We start from the raw sequence: 20,378 nt of genomic DNA, 5'->3' as shown, positions 1-20,378 counted from the left end.
CGGCAAGAAAGAGACGCTTTCAGTCGAAAACCGTGCGTTATGTATCTTGTAACCAAAGCTGTATTTTTCAGCCAAACCTTTGATTCGTGATTCCAATTCGGCAGCCATATTCTGTTCCACGCAGTCAAACCGTTCAATTTTAACTTCAGCCTCTGCTAATGCATCCTCTATTAGATGGCCATGAGCTGGTCCGATATCAAGCACCCGTAAACCTCGACCTTGATCAGATATATTGCTGTAACATTGAAGCAATATTTCTGACAATCGTTTTGGAGCCGTAATGAGCACGCTGTGATGAAACAGAAAGGACTCATAAGAAGCGCTGCACAGGGCGTCATCCATATTGCTGCCTTAATCTCTACACGACTGAATGTGACGTATATATATGGACATATAGACTAGTTTATACGTCCATGGCCTCAATAAAGATAAATAGATGTCATGTATAACTTGAGGTCAGAAGGAGGTCTTCGGCCGGCGATAAGAACTATTCGAACCCTGATTACAAAAACAGCAGTTTCATACACTAACTTCTTAAACAAAGTAATGAAACAACAAATGTTCAGGGAAAACAATTCTTTAATTAGAATAAATCTGTGTGGAATTCCTTTTTCAGGATATCTTCCAAAATAAAACGAACATTAACGGCCAGAGCCCCGGCAGCTACAGTGGTTTTATGCGATAGACAGCCGTCGTTTAGAACCTTCTCGGCGCGTTTCCGTCTCGAATTCGTCTCCAGGTCGTCGTCTGGAATCAGAAAAACCACTTAAGTCTTCGATTTATGAATTCGATGAAAGCAAAAATAAGAATAGTAAATCACGCTATAGGTTTTGGCGCAGATTCTAACAGCTTTTTTGATTTCTTACCTTTGGAATTTTTGGGAATCTTGTTGTAATCACGCGAACTGTAACAGCCACTCGGCCGTTGCCAACTTAGTATGCGTTTTAACCATTCGGTCTTGGCAAAGTCCTTGAAACCGACTATACCACATAAAGCGACTGAAATTAGTGAATTGGCGGGTATTGCGGGGTGATGACCAATATCTAAGCGGTATTATTAAAATTCGATTCAACGCAATGAAATACAGAACTAAAAACAAAACTCTTCGATGTGTCACAGCAATTAGATTCCGTAGCCCTTACTTTGCTCCATAAATAGATCTTGTTGCAAGTCGGTAAAATCGTTTTCGGCAATTTCTGTGGCTTCTTCAAACATATTGGAACAAAATCTACTGTACAATTCAGATAAACTACCCTGGTGGAATTTTTCAATATTAGCATCGATCTTAGCTTTGCATCCATACTGCAATATAGACAAGTAGATAATAAATTCATTTACTAGATCTTCAGAACAAAAACAGCCGTTTTTTAGAAGTTTGTGGCATCTTAATTTTGAAGAATTACCATTACCGTCTCAAAGGAAGAAATATCTTCCAAAAACTATTCTGAAGCCAGTTTAAGAAAAAAAAAACAATTAATCAGTATTATGGCGATCACTCGAGGGAGTGATGATGGGTCTCATGGGTCAATTGGTTAACACCCCATCAGTATCGTCATATACCGTACGCTGTGTTCCATACCTGCAGGAGATCACATCAGTTATCGATACAATTTCTTTATACAAAATCTATGATACGCTTGGAATCGTGAAATATTTATCGTAGGTCATACCTCAAAGCCCAAATTTTCACTGAAGAAAGATAAAATTCTGAAGTTTATTTTGGTAGATTTTTAACCCTGGTAACATGAGCCGGGCCGAGATATTGTGTTGCTAAGGTAACATGCTGATAAAATACATGCCTTTAGGAGGGTTTTTTAAAAGGTTTATTACTCAAAAAGTATTGCAGATAAACGGATAATTTTTTGACCTACACATACATTATGGGGTATGGCCTTTTCGCAAAAAGCAACAATGAAAAATTTCAACAACGCTACCCCACCATAATTCTACTTTTATTCAATATAACCTAATTTTTGCAGTAAGCAGCTCAAATAAGTTTTTAATGCAGCCAAGTATGATGGAATATTTTACAAGTTTATGCATGCCATGTTAGCAGGAGTCATTGGCTATCTTGTAGTAACAACATTTTGGGTACTCCCAACTGTCGCCATGGTGACGGGATACGTAAGGAAAACCATGATTTTTCGTATATCTACAAATGGTTAAACCTTTTATTGACTTAACTGGAATAAACTCGTCTATAAAATGGATTTGGGATATTTTTACAACAAACTCTCTGGCATGTAATACTATGCTTGTTCAGTGAAATTTAGTTGAAGCATGTGTTGAGATAAGGTTCTGCCATAAAAATACATATAAATGTTGACATACAGATTAGATATGTCTATATATTCAATGGTAGGTGTCACGGGAGATTTTTCGAGAAGAATAATGTCCATCAATGATGGTGTTAATCTTTTATAGATCAGTCTAGTTTTCCATACAGCAACATGATACGTTCCTGGCCACTAGGTCGACAACTTCGTCGGTGACTATTTCGATGCTGAAATGTGTGAACCGCCGCGTATGAATACACAGTTGGCACACATGGCTGACGTCATATATTTGACTTGGACCAAGGCAATAATTGTCACTGTTTCGTGAACTAGCGGAGTCTTCGACAAATACTTATATAGGTTTAATATCTCTCCCTGTGTAAACATTACCTGAGAGCCTATTATTAAATAGAATACTTCATGTGACAATGAATACATCCTATAGCCCGGTGACGTCATACGTGACCAACAATCGTCGTTTATATCGCATTCGTTCGTTGACCATCCACTGAAATACAATTGATAATAATAAAACAGATCAGTTTCTGAATACAGGGTCCTTCTTAATCCAAGTGACAAAGGTAGTTGGGTTCTCCTCGTCAGTATTATCGAAGACTTCTTGTGTTGCAATAAAATGGTCTTAATATTTCAATGAATGCATTAAAAAAAATTTCGTTATCGAGATTCGACCGAGAAAGGGTGTAGTGCAGGGTAACCGTTCATACTAACTCAGTATTTAAAATCTCTGACACACAATTATCTGACTGGTATTCTTTGATAGATTCACGCTCCGGGATGTTATGCATGATATACGCTGTATTAATGCTACGAGCCGGCTCAGCTTTCGCCCAGAAACCTTTAACTAGTATCGGCCATAATCCTGTAAAAATGAAATAATAGATTTTCAGTGAAAAAGAAACGGACTGTAATTTCATCTTTAGCTCATAGTTACAGAGGCACAGTCATAACGTGTCATATTGGCCGTCACAGCACCACGGCTAACAGACGTAAAATGTCACAACGACGGGCAGTGTGGCACGATGAAACCCTACATATAAAACGGGTTAAAAGATAAAAGTTCAAATTTACTGTTGTAATAATTCGGCGTGGAATTGCTGACGGCCGGTGTAGCTTGTTCACTGAATACATCGACCAAGTTTTGAAGTAGACGCAAATTGACGGATAAAGACGACACGAAAGGATCTTTTAGTAAATCAGAGCGTGCAGATAATCTGTTTAAAATTACGTCCAACTGTCCTGAAAATAGATAGGCAAATATTGAAGTTAATGATACCAGATTACAAGAGTTATGATTTCCACCGAGGAGCGATTGAAAATAAACTAATTGTGATTCTAAGTCACCAACTTCACATTTTTCTGTTACCAGAAATATCTTTGCAATTCTAGAAGATGATTTAGAGGCACGAGAGTGTTTTATAGCCCAACGAACACGACGCAGGGGAATACGGAAACTGGAGACAGAAACACGATTCCGAAAATTTTCCGTGTGTCGTGTGCGTTTACGAGAAATGAGAAACATGGTTTTTGGAAACAATGATTCCGAGATCAAACGTGTTTCATTCTGTGTTTGCCTGTGTCGGGCGCCTGGGCTCTTTGAGATTGCTACGTGCGTAAACTATTCTAAAATGTGCGCTAGTATTGATTTTAACGATATCTTCCAATTTATCGTCAAATTACGTGTGTCAACTATAATCTAATCTACGCAAATTTCGAACGGATAAAACCTGTTGAAACGTATGAGGATATGATTAATTAGAAACGCGCTGCTTAATTTCGACGGAAATTTGAAACTTGAGTTAATCAACGACGCGAAGATATTCTAATCCCGGCCACGTGTCGGATAGAAATCAGCAATTAGGTAATTTTGTACATGAATGCCCCAACGATGATAATATCAGATCACAGTTTTAAAGATAAGAATAGAAAAGTTTTCCATGAAAACGCCGACATTTTTTATTTAGTATTTACCGTGTGCACTGTAGCGTTTGCGGTAGACTGCGCCTTTCCCATTTAATTTTTACCTGTGCATCGGATACCAAGGTCACGGAAATTGATCACTGTCTCCGACAGTCAGGCAGAGAGGAATAGTTTCCTGAGAGTAGGCTGGCCGGTATACCCACCTCGAAGGTGGATCCTTTGTGGAACAGACTTTGCCAACGCATTTTCTGATAGAACCAAATAATCGACCGAACGGAATGTGACATGAAACCGAAAAGGTGAATCACCAATCATCGCTCGGAATAGAAAACATTTTCCAAATATAAATGCGCCAGTCAACGAAATTAAGTGCTACTTCTGATGATAGTTAGGTTGGATTATTGATAGATACATCATTGCTGAGTTATTTGTACCGTAAATCGATAGCTAACCTTATATTATAGAATGGGACTTAAAAGCATTCGATCATAGATTAATAATTACGCGTGTAATTCGAGCCTTGTTCGAAGACTGTCGGTGTAGTAGAGGGATCATACGAGAGGGGGTGGCAGGGGGCGCAGAGAGGGGTGTAGTATAGAGGGATCAGACGAGAGGGGGTGGCAGGGGGCGCAGAGAGGGAGAGAAGATACAGACGTGGTTGTCTTAAATCCATCCGGATCGAATCTTTCCTTCGTAGTGTTTCCCGAGGATTAATAGATTTCCGAAAATTACGAAACGACGGAATTGACGAAAAGTAACTGGATTACCCGGTCGATTACCGACTGATTACCTTGTCGATTACTACAGCAGGTGCCTGGTGGATATTTCGGTTTTCGTTAGTTCATAGTTTGCAGAAATATTCTGGTTGCATGACGGCCTATTCATTAATATATAACTTACGATATGACCCACTGTATACAGATTAAAAAGTATTAAAATCAATAACTAATTCAATCAAAAATCAAAATGACACGAAATCAATATCTGATGATGACCTCTACTGAGAGTTCAAAAAAATCATTTTACTTTTCAATAAATTCTTGAGTTTAAAACCTTTAAATATGTATATAATGAGTTTCTGTTCTCAACGTATGATTGTGGCCATTATACCTAACTTAGCTTCGTATGATCAATTTGTAATGATATATTATTTTCTTGTGTCTCTCTCCTCCTATCGCCAATCTACGGTCTATCTAGCTCCTAGAGTTGGATTTCATAGATTAGATTGAATAATGTAGGATTTTGTTTTTGAATGCTACGTGTGCCGTATATACAATCCAACGACATCAGTCAAATAGAACGGAAACTGTAAAATTTCTGATCATTTTTTTCCATCTGAAGCGTTTGATAAACGCTTCTCAATTTTCGACTTCCGATATTCCTTCGAGGCGTGACATTGATGTAGTTAATCGCGAGGGAAAACCGGTTCGTCGCACATCAGACGCGCAAAACCGATCACGTGACACGTTTCAATCGCCGTCGTCGCCGTCGACTTCCGTTCACGTGAATAATTTAACGCGGAATTAGTCGCCGATATCGCAGGTGATTAAACAACATTAGAAAATCCGTTCTCGCGTGGATCCGAAGCCATTTCGTTCGCTAAATGGACGAGGTGTTTTTTCGTAAATATTTCTGTCTAAATCTACCGTTAGAAGAATCATGTTCAATATATTAAACCAAATGCAAGTTTACATGTCTCATTTTCCTTTGTTTTGGCGATTTCGCTTTCGAGCACCCTTATTTGTAGATCAGAAATTTTGCATTTGACGCGAATCAGCCACCATGTAGAAGATCTAAATGAGTATAGTTCTTGTCGTAAAGATTTCCATTCAAAGTGAAACGATGGCCGCAGTAAATTTTCTTTAAACAAGTAGCCATGCTTCGTATTTGGCTCACCTCCAAAGCTATAATATACATCACCATCATTCTCATAACAAATGCCCTTTGCATTGTATTATTTCTTTTATATCATTATGTTACACATGGACACTTGTTATAGTTTTTTTTTAAACTTATGTTCTGACTGTTCAACGCGTCTTCTGCGTAACCGAAAGCCTGGGAGCGAACCATCTCTGGTCGAGAAAGAAATTTCACGTACAATACGAGAAATACGTATGTTGTACAAGTCATCTTTAAGAGCATTAAAAATGAGTTAATGGGAATATATTCAGTTGGTCGAGATGGCTCTTCACGTAATGATATATGAGCGGCGTATATCATTCTGACTCTCCATAAAACGAGGGAATGTTTGAACTAGTGGGACTGGAAGCAGCAGCAGGGGTTGATGTCCTGATACACACGGAGAATATATGCCGGAATATATTTGAACTATGGGGCTTGGATCGAAGATCGATGATCGCTCTATTTGCGGGAAAAGACGGAAAATGCAACACGACATATACTCAGTGAGTAATAGTCGGAAGTGAAACAGTCACCCTGTGCACCGTACGTTATGTTCAAATCCTCAGAAGCTCTTGATGATACCACGTGAAACATTTTCACCCCATCAAAGAGGATCATATTCAAGTAAACATGCAACAATCATTACAAAGAAATATAGAAAACATTTCGTTTTCGAGATGAATTCCCTTTGTCCAATAATCGATCTTTTCCATACGCATTTCTTTTAAGTAGTAGGCGCATCAGGTATGTCGAGAATTTATAGCTGATGATATCATCAAAAATTGATAGGAAGAACCCGCAAAATTCATATTCTATTTCGTACAAAGCCATAAAGAAATTGATGGGAAGCATGCAGGGACACGGAAAATTCTTATTCTATTTTGTACAAAGAATCTAAGAGCAACAGCCAGAAAATGGAATATTACACGACATTATCTGCTATTGAAAAATAAATTCTGAGAAGATAACATTTGTCAGTTGATTAGCCGGTCATAATGGAAAGCACTATGCTAATGGGCGAATGGGGTACCACTGAAACTTGAGGCGTTCGTTCTTGACACGTTTTATTGTAATTGGCTGCGTTATCATTTTTTAAATGGAAAATAACCGAGGATAGAAAAATCGGGAGACGCGTCTCTTCTGAGAAAAATTCATCGTAGACCAAAGTGGAGTGTCGCATCGGGATCCAGACGATGAGATCTGGCGATTGAGTGTCTTGTAGTATAGGCGATGTATTGGGAATATACTGAAATACTGATGGTGGAAGATCTCGCCATCTGAACCTATTTTGTCAAATCGTGGGAGCCATTTTCCCAGGGAGCCATTACTGCGATATGCTGATGATACCCGTTTTACAGGCGACTAAAAGCTTCCTTGAAGATTCATCAGTTTTGAGTTATTATGACTGATGACACTCTTAGTTATTCTGTGAAACGGACCCTGGTGGGACTCTGATTCTACTGTTCACGGTTAAGGTTTCCCAGTTGCATGTCGAGTAATCAACACGCTAGAAAAAAACTAAACATTGCTTTTTGTCCAGTTTCCGGTTTGCCGCCAATTTCCGTATAACCCGAAATGACTAAATTTATATTCATGTTTTCAAGCTGTCAGCTAAGAAAAAGGAAAACAAATAAAATCACTTTCTCTGATCAATCTTCGTAAAAGGGCAGCTTACAATAATGTTTTTCTTCACAAGAATATGATTTTGTTATAATACAGGTAGTACAGTTGAAAGGGTAAGATTATGTGCTTCGTACGCCTGGAAAAAAAAGACAAAACAATTCGACCGACAATCCAACTACGTACCCGGTAGGTGTGGTGGGCTTGAGGAGACGCAAAATAAGAACAATCAATCAATCACCACCATAAGACAATTTCATATCGTGATAGTCAAGTACAAGTTCAAATTCATTACGCGGAAAGCGTGACTGGTTATATACGAAGATTAAATGAGCGCAAATGAACAAAAAAAAACAACAAACAAAAGAAAATCTGTCATGGATTGGTAGCGTGGCCGAGCGGTCTAAGGCGCTGGTTTTAGGCACCAGTCTAGAAATAGGCGTGGGTTCGAATTCCACCGCTGCCAAAACTTTTATTGTTCTTTAGCGTACCTTACACATCGTTGTGTACCAATGATTAGGTGGGTCACTTTTTATTCGAGACATGGGAAATAACTAGCGGCTTCCAGCCGAGTGAGGTGTGACGGACTTTTCTGTTCCGGTACATTTTCTACTTCCCCTCGCGACCATTAATGTTGCTATTGTCTGGCCGAAATAGGAAACTCTGGATCATAAACAGACTTTCGAGTCTATATGTGTTTTTATCCAGTAGGTTAGGCGAGATTCTTAATTTTCTGGCGATCAATTTCGCTGCGATCTCTTTCATCCGCGGTGAGGTCAATACGAATCTTACACTATCATTAATGACGGCTATAGAAGGCCTCGATTTTCACGATAGCCATTATCTCAATGGTCATTACTGTCCACTCATCGATAAAGAAATGTTACTGTACTCGGTAAACCAATTCTGAAGGAACGGCACAGACATGCGTACTAAAAATACCGACGCTAAAAATACGAGGTATTCACCGCTGTAACATCTAATGAAAATTCCAGAACAAAATATGCGGCAAATAATCTTATATTCGGACATTGGTCGAGTTGCGTTTATATTTACAGTTTCTTATCTATTAGAAAATACTTTATTGCATCCGACCGAGAAGACATCTATCTTACCAAGGCTTATCGCAATCTACCGCGTAATAAGGGACTGTTAAACAAATTTGATTTAAAACAAGAAAACTAACTTTGAAAGTTTATTGACACCTTGAAAAGTAACACGTATTTTGCTTGATATTGCCGACAATGAATGATATTATATAAATTATATGATATAAAGGATCAATAAAGTTACTTTGGATTCCAAAATCGATAATTGAATTGCCAGTCTAGCTCTTTGCACATCCTCGAAAAATAATAATCAAAACAATGGTAATTATTATTTTGAAACGCCAATATCGATGACGTAGTAAACATCGACCCCTTTTACATGAGTAACGCATACTAGTATCAAAAACCTTTATTGTAATTGTTTTTACAGCGTTACAAAGTACGCATTAGCTCAATTTTCTAGACTTTACTTGTTTTTTAAAAGTTCTTTATCACTTGTTGAGATTCGACGAATACGTAAACAATTAGAATGTTTCATACTTCCGCCCGGAATGCCAGTGTCTTATTCTGCGAAGCAGTTGTAATTGTACCGTCTGTCAGAAGTCGACATAAGCGAATTCACGACTTGTCGACGATTAATGGCTACGACATTGAAATAACATTATCGGTTATCTGATTAGTTCGTGCGGCATGTCGGGAAACCTTTGCTTCCAGGCATCGTTTCGACTACAAAAGTGAACTGTATTTTTCAGACGTGGGTTTTCTTCCCGGGGAAGATCTTGAAATTTGAGGATTACCGAATACCGGATAGAAACTAGTAGTAACATGAAACAGTTTTCATTAGGAATTTTGCTTTTTCCATCGCTGTTGGCGTGGTTCCTTCGGAATCATTGTGAAAAAAAAACTGATATCTGCGGGGGATTGCGATAATAGATCGCTTGACTTTTGTCGTTAGGATATCAAAGTATTGCCAGTCGAGCTGAGAGACTGAGTGGTCAGACTTTGGCGCTAACGAACTAGCCGTTAACAAGCGCGTGATAACGATCTTGCATCGTGAGTTGGATTCCGTGTCACAAATTACGGGTAAGACTAACTGCCGTAAATACTTCGTCGGACACGGATTCATGACATATTTACATAAATAGCAAAACGAACGTTTGTGATTTTTTTATTGACATAAACCCTTTATATACAACGTCGTACATCATTTTCACATATAATCCATAGCATTTTTATCACCAAAAATATCTATCGTTATATAAACTACGTATGCAAATTTCAATGCGTTCACTTATAAACATCAGACGTTTATGAGATTTCACCATTAACCTCGTTATTTGAAGATTCAAACCCACCCCTCTCTTTTAATGCTGATCATGTTGCAAAACCATTATTTTGAACGGGATCTGAGACCGTTCACGAAACACCCGTAACTTAAGCCGGGCGTCGCGTAGCAGTGAGTCGCGTCGCAGTGAGTCGCAATCCGTCGCAAGGCCGACCTACGCCCGCCTTTAGGTAACGCGTAAGTTACGGGTGTTTCGTGAATAAGGACCTTTCTCTACGAGTGAACTTGGACGACACGTAGGCTGACGGATGTATCGCGAATACGTTCCCTGTGGGAGTATAGATGCGACGCGACACTTTACCCACCAAACCTAAGACAAAAACCCATGCGTGGATGCTGCTATTGTCATTTTTGTTTTAGTCCTTTTAAGTTACTAAAAACTACACGGTTCTTTCCAACTGTAGATGACGCTTTTGACATTTGGCACTAAGTCCTTAAGCAAGTTTCTTACACACGGCAGTGATAGATTTTCTGGAATTGATTAAAAAATCTACAAAGCGGAAACACGGAAACGCTGCGTTAAAATCCTGAACTGGAAAATAATCAAATCGTCGATAATGAAAGGCTTTTCGAGTAATCTACTTATAAACTATAATTCAATGACGTAAAAATGAAGGACCTCGGATATTGAATGCAGCGAGCCTTTGATCATGCTGGAAACTATTTTGATACGCGAAAAGATAGACCGTACACGGCTTCTGGAGCGTTAAAAAACCAGTATTAGGTGTTTACAACGATATGGTTTATTCATCGACTGACGAGTGACTGTTGAAAAAAGATTGGTCTATTGTGCCAAAAAATGTGAAAATTATTCCGCGACTGAAAATTTAATTCAAACTTCTCTGTATATCGCAGCATTCTCGCATCCGAAGACAATGCGCCCGGGACCTCGCCACAACATAATCCGCCTTAATGTTGACAAATTAAGGGACCTGAGCGCAACGAAAATTGAAATAAATTGATAATGATTTCTGTTCAGAAGCTGTCGAAGGATTCCGTGAAGATTTAGATTTATTTTCTGCGAACGCCATGCATTTTCGATGAATTCAATGATTGGGCAATCGCATTAGCCTGTTTTAGAGAATGCGTCGATATTCCTCCGAGCCTTTTCTACGGTTGTGGCTCCAAAAGATGATAAAACCAACCAGGGCATCAATTAGATGAATTACGTAAGTTCAAAGGAAAAAAAATTGAGGTCGTCAATGCGAAATTGGTCTCTGCGTGTGTCTAGTCAATTAAACCAAAGACCCGCGCTAACACTTGCGGACTGCGTGTTACTGAAAATTCATAGAAATCACGGACGACACGACAAGATATTTGATCGTCAAAAATTCAGCGAATTTGTCACATCGGTTAGATTGTTAGCGTCACGAACGCGTATGGCGCGGAAATAGAACGGCAAGCGCAATTATCCCCCGGATTACAGGCTACCTTGTCGATGGCAAATAGTTGGATTACGGTCGGAATTAACGGGGATTTTTAGCGTGACATCCATTTAAATGCGTCGTCGCCGTTTGTAACAGAAATTATACAAACTATCGGGGATAAATCAGAGCCACGTGGGGAAAGAGAATTAGGCGAAGATGGATCTGCTCCGTCAGGGCGATATCTATACACAATTCGACGGGGTGTAGGCGTTTGTACGCGGTTAATGATGGATGGAAAGATAGTTGTTATCGTAGTAACCTTCACTACGAGAAAAAAAAACGCGCCACCAAATGAGTCTCGTCTAAACTCTTTTCGCGCCCCCTCCTCCTCCCCCTCCCCCGCTGAAACTAAGAGACACTCGTATAGCGGCTTAAAATGAATCAGCAAAAGAGGATAATCAATTAATAAGTTGGGATATATTTGCGTTTCATCTTTGATTTGGAAATATCCAAACTTTTACTGGATCTTATCGTCTGAATAATTTGATTCCATTTACTCTCAATGAAATTTTTTTCAACATGAGTATTGTAACGGAAAAAAGAAATGGAATTTTACACACGCACAAGGCGCTGAAATATCGATGCGCGACATGCTTCGATTCTGAATAAACTGGAAATATCAATTACATCATTATACACGGCTAACCTCTCAAACAGTGAAAACACTTCATGAAACATTTAATAAAACTGTCGCAATTTCCCAATAGCAATTAAATATTTGAGGAACAGTTAAAAACTATAGAACCTATCCTGTAAATATTGGATTGTTCTCGAATAACCGAACGTTATATAGACGCGCATTTCTTTCTCTTACTCGAGGGAAATAACAAATATTCACCCAGCGACAATATTGAAATCAATGACCTGATATTTTAGAAAACATCTAAACTGAATCAGAGCCGCGCTTTGCGTCCTGAAACATTGTCATTCGACCTCGCGTTGCGCGGTTTATACCGATATTCCCATAAGTGAAAGTTAATTCAATAAATACGGACAATTCGTGCCGAGGAAGTTACGGCGTAGGATTTCCGCTTCAAATCTCTTTTTACCAAGTCCTTGAAAGCAAAAGAACTTATATATATATATATACAAAATGTCGTCTCCGCAGAAACTAGAATCTGGCATAGACCAGCGTTTGAAAAGGATTTTGTCACCCAAGACTCACTCGTCTGTCTATTTCCACTTTGATATAGACGAATTCAACTTCTCATCTCAGTTAAACTTTTAATTGTTTTTACAGACACCGAATGTCTTTGGCGTCAAATGTCATTCGGATCAGGTACTGTGTTAATGATCGGTAACTATCTGGACTCGGCACCATTTGTGTGTACACATATACAGGCGTACGTGGGTTTGGATAACGGAAGACATGTATGAACGAGAAGCAAGGGAATCCGCAGTCTGAATACACAAAACGCAAAATATAGCTGCAAGCAGCAATAACGGGTTTCTGCCTTGCTGCCTTGCTGGATTAAGTGTCGTACTAGGAAGTTTGCAAAGAATTTCACTGAAATCAGTTCATTGCGTACCGCTTTTTTGAAGGAGCGCCACCTAGGGATCAGCACAAATCATATCGTTGACCCACATGACTGCTTATGTACCAAGTTTAGGGAAAATAACTATGAGAATAAAGAAGATACGGTGTTTTTACCATTCCCTAGTGACACTTGTAGGAACTAGCTGAACCCTAATCTGGGCCTGCTAGAAGGCGAAATGCGAAGAAGAGAGATTTGGCCGAATTATCGAATGGTTTTGATTCACAGAATAGGCCAGGTCCTTATCGTCATGATTATGCGGGTGTTTTGGTTAGAATTGAACGGAAATCACTCCGCCAGAAAACTTTGAGAATTTGATGCTCAGATATTGCATCTGAGCGATTTCCGTTGTTGGTCTAAAGTAAATGATAAAATCTAATAAACAAGTATTATCCTGTATAGTTCTTCTTCTCACGAGCGGAAGTATCTCCCCCCCCCCCCCCCACTCTTCGGGCCTGAGTAAGATGGTATAGCGATGATGCGTAAGATCTTCGATTTAATACTTGAAGTCGATGGAATATTCGTTCAGCTCACATCGTCTGCCGCGAGGAAACCGGCTATTTGTCAACGGTAAATGCTCGATAAACATTCTCTCTGCGTCGATAAAATGAACTCCATGACTCAGCGATGATCATTATTATTTGACACTTGTAACTTACTGCTCTGTAATTATCGGCTCAATTAGAATTTGAGTGTTGAAGCTAATTATAGTAATACAGGTAGGATATACCTGTGAGGGTATTATACCTTTGAAAACCCAGCGCTTTAATTCTTTTCTGGAAATATATATTTATTTGACAGAGTTGCAGGAATATATTAAAAACGGGACTCCACGCCATAAAACGTCATCATTAGCACGTTAAGCCTCGTTCACGCCTCAACCCCTAGACCGTTCTAAAATCAGTTCAAATTTAGAAGAGATCAAATCAGTCACACATACGTTGTTGAATTTTCTATAACTCGGCCCACACGATGTCACCATGAGTGTTCTACCCCAAAACTTTGTATCCTAATGATCCAAGTCCCTGTTATTCATTAAAAACACTTCTGACGATTGTGGTTTATCAAATATCTGGACACAGTAATCTAGGGTTAATAATAATGTTCCAAATCGGGCCGTATATAGATTCCCGTGGGAACAGTCGATTGACCGGTGGCTGGTCGCACGGATACTAAGTATCTTTAACCGGCTTGTTAACATTGAACTAGCGGCAAGTTAAACACTGTTTATCGACAAACAACCAATAATTCGTGGGTAAACACCAGACGATTACCCTTTGCCGATGAATCTGACAAGCGAGTCATGAAAAATGAGCTCACACTGGCAATATTCCTGCGTAGTTGGCCATTAATTACTCACCGCTGTTATGGAACCTGTAGTGATTGTCTTTAATCGAAGATTACGCCGAAAATGATCTACTGTAACTCAGTGACCTAATGGTAGCTGGACCTGACAACCACGATTGTTAATGTCTTTATGAGAAGGGATAGAATATCGACCTTAGAACCGTCTAGAGACCACAAAGCCCAGGATTTTCTGTTACATTGTGTATCTCACAGTAGAATAAGCATTTTTTGCAGCATTCGTATTCGCAATCTTATGTTCCGTACGATCTTAACAATTTTATTGGTCAACAGAACAGTCCTCCCTTCCGATATTTTGCATCTGACGCCAATGTATTTGACAAAAAGAAGTTGACCTTGGCATATAATGTCGACCAGCATCTCCAGAAGCACAAGAACCGTTACGACGTGTTAGAGATGAATTATAGGAATATCTGTTGTAATAAATGGAATATAGAATGGAAAAAAGACCGCAGAAATCATAAAAAGTTGGGACTGGATACAATAAAAGTAAACAAATGCAAGGAATACAAGCAGCAACGATCCAAATATTACCAAATCTAGATAGAAGCCAATAACGATAAAACCACAGCATTTTTTCGGAGACAGAATGATACCAAATAGATTGTAAACCAGAACAAATTACCAGAGGTAAAAACATAGATGGTGATGACAGATCACCTTGGTTTAACACGCGGCTACATAAACTCGGACGGATGAACAGAAAATGAAGTAATCCCGAGTGACTTGCAATTCAGCAACAGTAACCGTTAAATTAGGTATCTCTTCTGATCTGGAAAACGCCTCTCCGTTACACAATCTAACTCTATACGTTTACCACGCTAGACCTACATAAGCTACTACAATATTCTTTGTCGTTATAGTCTTTCATCCTAATGATTTTAAGCCTCAGACCATTCATTAGAAACTAAGGCATCAAGAAATCGCTGCCTACGGAATTTGGCCTGGCGAGTCAGCTTATACAATCACGCCTAAACTTTTAATGATATTCTTAAAAGTTTGCTGCGTATATTTTCGTCTATAATGAGGTATGAATACTGGCTCGAGATAAATGAAAAACCACTTCGAAATAATTGACACCGAGAATAATGATCAAGGTGCAACCTCGGCGAAAAGACCCTGAACGCGGCAACATCACTCGATACACGTGTCACATCGTCAAAGCTCACGACTGATACAACATCGACAAGACCACTGACTTCCGTCTTTGTTCTTATCAGTTACCTTCATACCGTAATTGATAACATCGCGAACATGGTCGTTACGCAAACTCGTGCATCATTTTGAAACTTTATTTTCGACTCTCGTATCACGTTCGCCGGATTGAACATCACATTTTACATGGTTTTGAGGGCGAGGGCTATTACTTCTCCTGCTGCTGAAAAGCATTTGAACACGGCAATTCTTTTTTTTCGTCAGAATGACGGACAAAATCTAGTTCCTGTTCTACTGGAACCGCCAATCTTTCTATAGCAATCGAGGATTCCAATTATGGCAATCGTTGATCCGTTAGGCTCGCTAGTAGTTATTCGTTATCACCCTAACTGAAAAAAAAACTAGCTTATCATTCAAAGTTAACCTCAACGATAAGTTACAGCGGAGAAGAATAATAATAATTTATTCCCAGTTACTAACTCGGAGACTTCTACAAATATGTCCAAGACGCTCCGTAATACAGACGTTTCATTACTTACAAATACTGTTATCGAGATCATGGATCGTTTCAATTCTAGCAAGATTAATTAACACGATCGTGATAATGAGTCGTGGACGACTCTGTGACAATAATCACTACATTATATGAATTATCTTCTTTGAATCATGCTAGCCGATACTGGGAATTAATTACTTCAATATTAACTTGGGTATATACCGCCGATTGACGTCATGAAATCCTAATAGATGCCATCAACCAAAATCACAAGTTCGACTCCTGATGTTACTAATGCATCGAGGAGGATAATTATGTAGAAATTGGAAATCGTAACCGTGTCCCGGGATGATAACGTGCGCAACCATTATTAGTTCGTCAGTTTATAATCATGCAATCGCTCTTATGATTATTATATAGAGACAACAAACACTCTCAGTTTGTCAACTTCGCGCATGAAGAATCTGTCTTTAGAGAACTAACAACCAAATAATTACCAACACATTTTCTTCTAAAGACAAAAAAGATAGTGATACTGTGTTCGTGAATAGAGAATGATTGATAAAAAGTCACCACACCTGACTGGTCGCCACACTGACTGGTTGCCACAACTGAGTGGTCACCATACCTAACTATAGTCACCACACTGACTGGTCGCCACACTGACTGGTCACCACACCTGACTGGTCACCACACCAACACCACACCTGGCTGGTCACCCCACCAACACCACACCTGGCTGGTCACCACACCTGACTTTTCACCACACTGACCAGACAAACTTCCAGACCTCCACTCAGTGGTGCTGGTGAGCAGAGAAGTTCCAGGGTCAAGCCTGGATTGTAAAGATATTTCGATTTCTTTTTTAATGGACCAATACCCTTACAAAGTGAAGAATCCTCTTGTAATTCACCGGCTACGGCCCAGGGAATGAACATTAGTTTGACATGTCGGGTTCAATTAGGAATTCTCGCGATCATAACGACGTACCCCTTCTATTACACACTATACCAGTTCAACGAGGCTCTTTCTCACGAACTAACTACAGTCCTGATTGGATTGCTACATTAAACTGACATCGTTGATTACCATTGCCGCCTATTGCATATTTCATATCAGCTTTTTTCCGTGAGTGCTCCGACAATTTTCCATCGTTCAGCGACGCGTCGAAAGCTCACAGACAACAAATCGAAAACGAGTTTTACCTGATTACCTGCTTATATCATTTACATGATGAAAAAACGTTTTCGGAATAGATGACGAAGGACTGCACGTTGTGTTGTTAAAAAGCTTCCGTTTCGCGAAATAGTTGAACTAGAATTTTTTGGTTTCTTCAAATTACAATATCTTAACCGTGTAAGATTTATAGTAGTAGGTTCTTGTATAACTTGTTGGGGATAGAAATTGTGGGAAATACATGTAGCTAGTGTTTGAGGGTGGGAGGAACATGAGGAAGTAACATCTTGATATAAAGCAAAAAAGTAAAAAATGAAGTCAGTTTTGTTCAATTAAGCATTGAAGAACGTGAGTTGATTTAGTTTATCGATTCAATAATCCGTTTAAGCTAAGCTTAATACCCTTTCGTGAAGCTTGAAGCAGCGCTTGAATCTGTTGGTTTATTTTCAATTTAAAGGCGTCTTGTCGAAACACAGTCCAGATCAAATTTGGAACCGAAGTTTCCATTGAACTTCACACGTCACGTAGTGTCACCAAAACGTCCTGAAACTGCTACAAGAGTAAAATCGACAATACGACCGCAAACCGGATGTGCCTAGGACAGACGACTCATCCACAATAATTGAAGTTTTCGTTTTTTAGGGATAAAACAGGAGGAAATTAATGATCGCACGTATTTCAATGAAGTGACTGATCTGGGTTTTACTACTATTTTGTTGTATTAAGTCATCAAAGAATCGGTTAATTTCCATGGTGACACCTGATTCGTTCTGATTCATTTATATGTTTTATTTCAGATATCGACAAGAAGATGACACCGTTAACTGTTAATGAATGGAAAAAAAAGTGATTTCTTTCAATCCGAAATGCATCAGATTATTCAAAAATCTCATCCCCGCATCATGCACTTTCAATTTTACTGGAATCGCCCGTTTTTTTATATTAGAAACATACTGAATTCAGCTAATAAACTGATATTTCGTGAGTTAAATAGCTACACCACCTGCAGCTATCCCGCAAGATGAGCCGACGAAGCACTCAGTCAAAGTCAAACTGAAAGTTTCAAACTGAATTTTTAGGCTCCCGAATCCATGACCCGCCAAAATACACATTCAATTCATTTTCTTTCCTCTGATCAATTCTATCAGTGGTTGGTCTTCCATAAATGATTGACTTATTCAAGAGAAAGGTTCATTCGAACCAAAATGCAGAAGACCGATCAATACTAGCGCACCTGGCGGATCCTCGCTTGCCAAAGTTGGAATCCTCGTTGGCACAGTAGCGTTGGAGGTCCTCACTGAAACATTCTCTATGAACCGACACAACATAGGGACATCGTTCGAGCTGGTTTTTATTTCACGTATTTTCATTTGATATGGTTCTTGTTCAGGAGGTATGGGGATCGTTATGGGTGACAGTTGCTGCTCGCTTACAGGATATACAGCTGTGCGGTCGACTTAGCTTTTTCGCCTCTGTCCGACACATGGTTTGCGTAACTAATATTTGATATGTGTAACGAAATACTCTCAGCTGCGAAATGGATCTCGGTTCTAACCTGTTACAAGAGCCAACACTATCGTTTATCATTATGAATGGTAGATCCGCAGAGGCTTAAGTGTCCAGTAGACAACGTTATTCTAAAATACATTATATCCGATGATTTGCATATAGATTTAGTTCGAAATAAATTCGAAACAACAAGGAAGAAAAGATACGTTCACAATGGAATGCAATTTTTAAAAGTCATATCGATCTACAAAATGTGAATTAATACAGTCAGAACTAATGCTGAAAATCCCTACGTCTTTAGTTTGGTTTATCTTGATTAATTCACTGCTTTCCATTTCGTCCCATTTTATCTTTTTATCTATACGGATATTTTAACGAAAAATGTACGCGCGTGGGTTATTGTCAATATTTGCTCAGAAATCTACGAAAGAAGTAAATTTCCCGATATTTCTCGCCAATTCCCGAAAAGAGAAGGGAGTTATTGAATCTCTCTGGTCGACCTTTATAACTATGAATATGAAAGTATTTCCAGAATTGATGGTTGTTTTGGAACGAAGCTTACCTTGTAATATTCGGACGCCTATTATCGCGTCCAAGTTGACATTCTTAGATTGACTGCGAAAGTATTCGAGCAATTTTCTCAATGCTCCGACTGTATCGACTAATAGGTCCTTATCCTGTTTGAGCGAATTGCGATTTTGAATTTCGAGCGTTTTTCCGGAAATTTTTCTGGCCACCCTTAGAAATCCGAGATGTTCCGAATTCGACCATCGACTGGTTTCGCGGTCGGTAGCTCTCAGCGTTCGAATATGTTGAGCTCGTGAAGCATCGTCGATATTTCGTGATGATTTCGTCAACTCGCGAGTTTTTGAGGCCGATGCGGTTGAAAATAGAAGAGCGAGCAAAATCAAGTGTGATATCGCTCGTACGAGTGACATAACTGGATTACACCTAGAATCGTTGGTGTCGCTTCCTGAGACAAGAACGAGAGAATCGATATAAACCTGTTGAGGAGGGAGTCGTTACTGCTCTAATTTACAGTGAGAAGCAGAATCGCTTCCTAAAGTTTCGTTAAGCAGCTGGAATAAGATAAATTATCATCTGAATAGGAAATTAATTGAAGTCAAACGAGAATTTCCTTCTCAAGTAAATTGAATGTATTCAAATTGAGTACACGGGCACTTAAAAATTAATAAGTAATTCATTTTTGAGTGCCTGCTTACTCAATTTAGACACAAATGTTTATTCCATTGGGGAAAATTATTGAAAACTATTGGAAACTATTCATTCGTTAGTTTTTTTTTTTACTCTAGCCTGAATTGCAATCCATAGAATTCTTGAATATTCTATACAAAATGCGAAAAGTACTTTACTCACAGCCTCTGTCTCTTGCCTACCAAGTATAATTTCCATAGAAACCTATCAGATAACCTCCTCCAAGTTTGCCTTTAGTAGATTTTTAGTTTGTACCGGCGCTTGTTCTGATTGGTTACCCGCACTATGACGTCAGCGCACGCGGACACCTTTGCGGCGAGTGTGATCAATTAAAACAAATCCATCCAACTATCTACCAAACAAATATTTT

At 39.1% G+C, this 20,378-nt stretch overlaps 1 protein-coding gene and 1 non-coding gene across 2 annotated transcripts; one reads left to right on the top strand and one right to left on the bottom strand.

Moving 5' to 3' along the window:
• Positions 1–583: 583 nt before the first annotated feature.
• LOC141904483 (UPF0764 protein C16orf89 homolog) lies at positions 584–19,731 on the bottom strand. The gene is made up of 7 exons (XM_074793071.1): positions 19,356–19,731; positions 3,366–3,533; positions 3,006–3,156; positions 2,667–2,784; positions 1,143–1,302; positions 867–998; positions 584–747 (listed from the first exon to the last, which is right to left on the bottom strand). Exons 1-7 carry the CDS (start codon positions 19,729–19,731, stop codon positions 584–586), a joined length of 1,269 nt encoding a protein of 422 aa, XP_074649172.1.
• On the top strand, positions 8,121–8,202 carry Trnal-uag (transfer RNA leucine (anticodon UAG)). The gene has a single exon. It is a non-coding gene; the product is annotated as a tRNA-Leu (tRNA).
• Positions 19,732–20,378: the final 647 nt, after the last annotated feature.

The sequence above is a fragment of the Tubulanus polymorphus genome, chromosome 4, assembly GCF_964204645.1.
Source record: "Tubulanus polymorphus chromosome 4, tnTubPoly1.2, whole genome shotgun sequence".
NCBI classification, from domain to species: Eukaryota; Metazoa; Nemertea; class Palaeonemertea; order Tubulaniformes; family Tubulanidae; genus Tubulanus; species Tubulanus polymorphus.
This window is presented reverse-complemented; position numbering and strand designations above follow the sequence as displayed.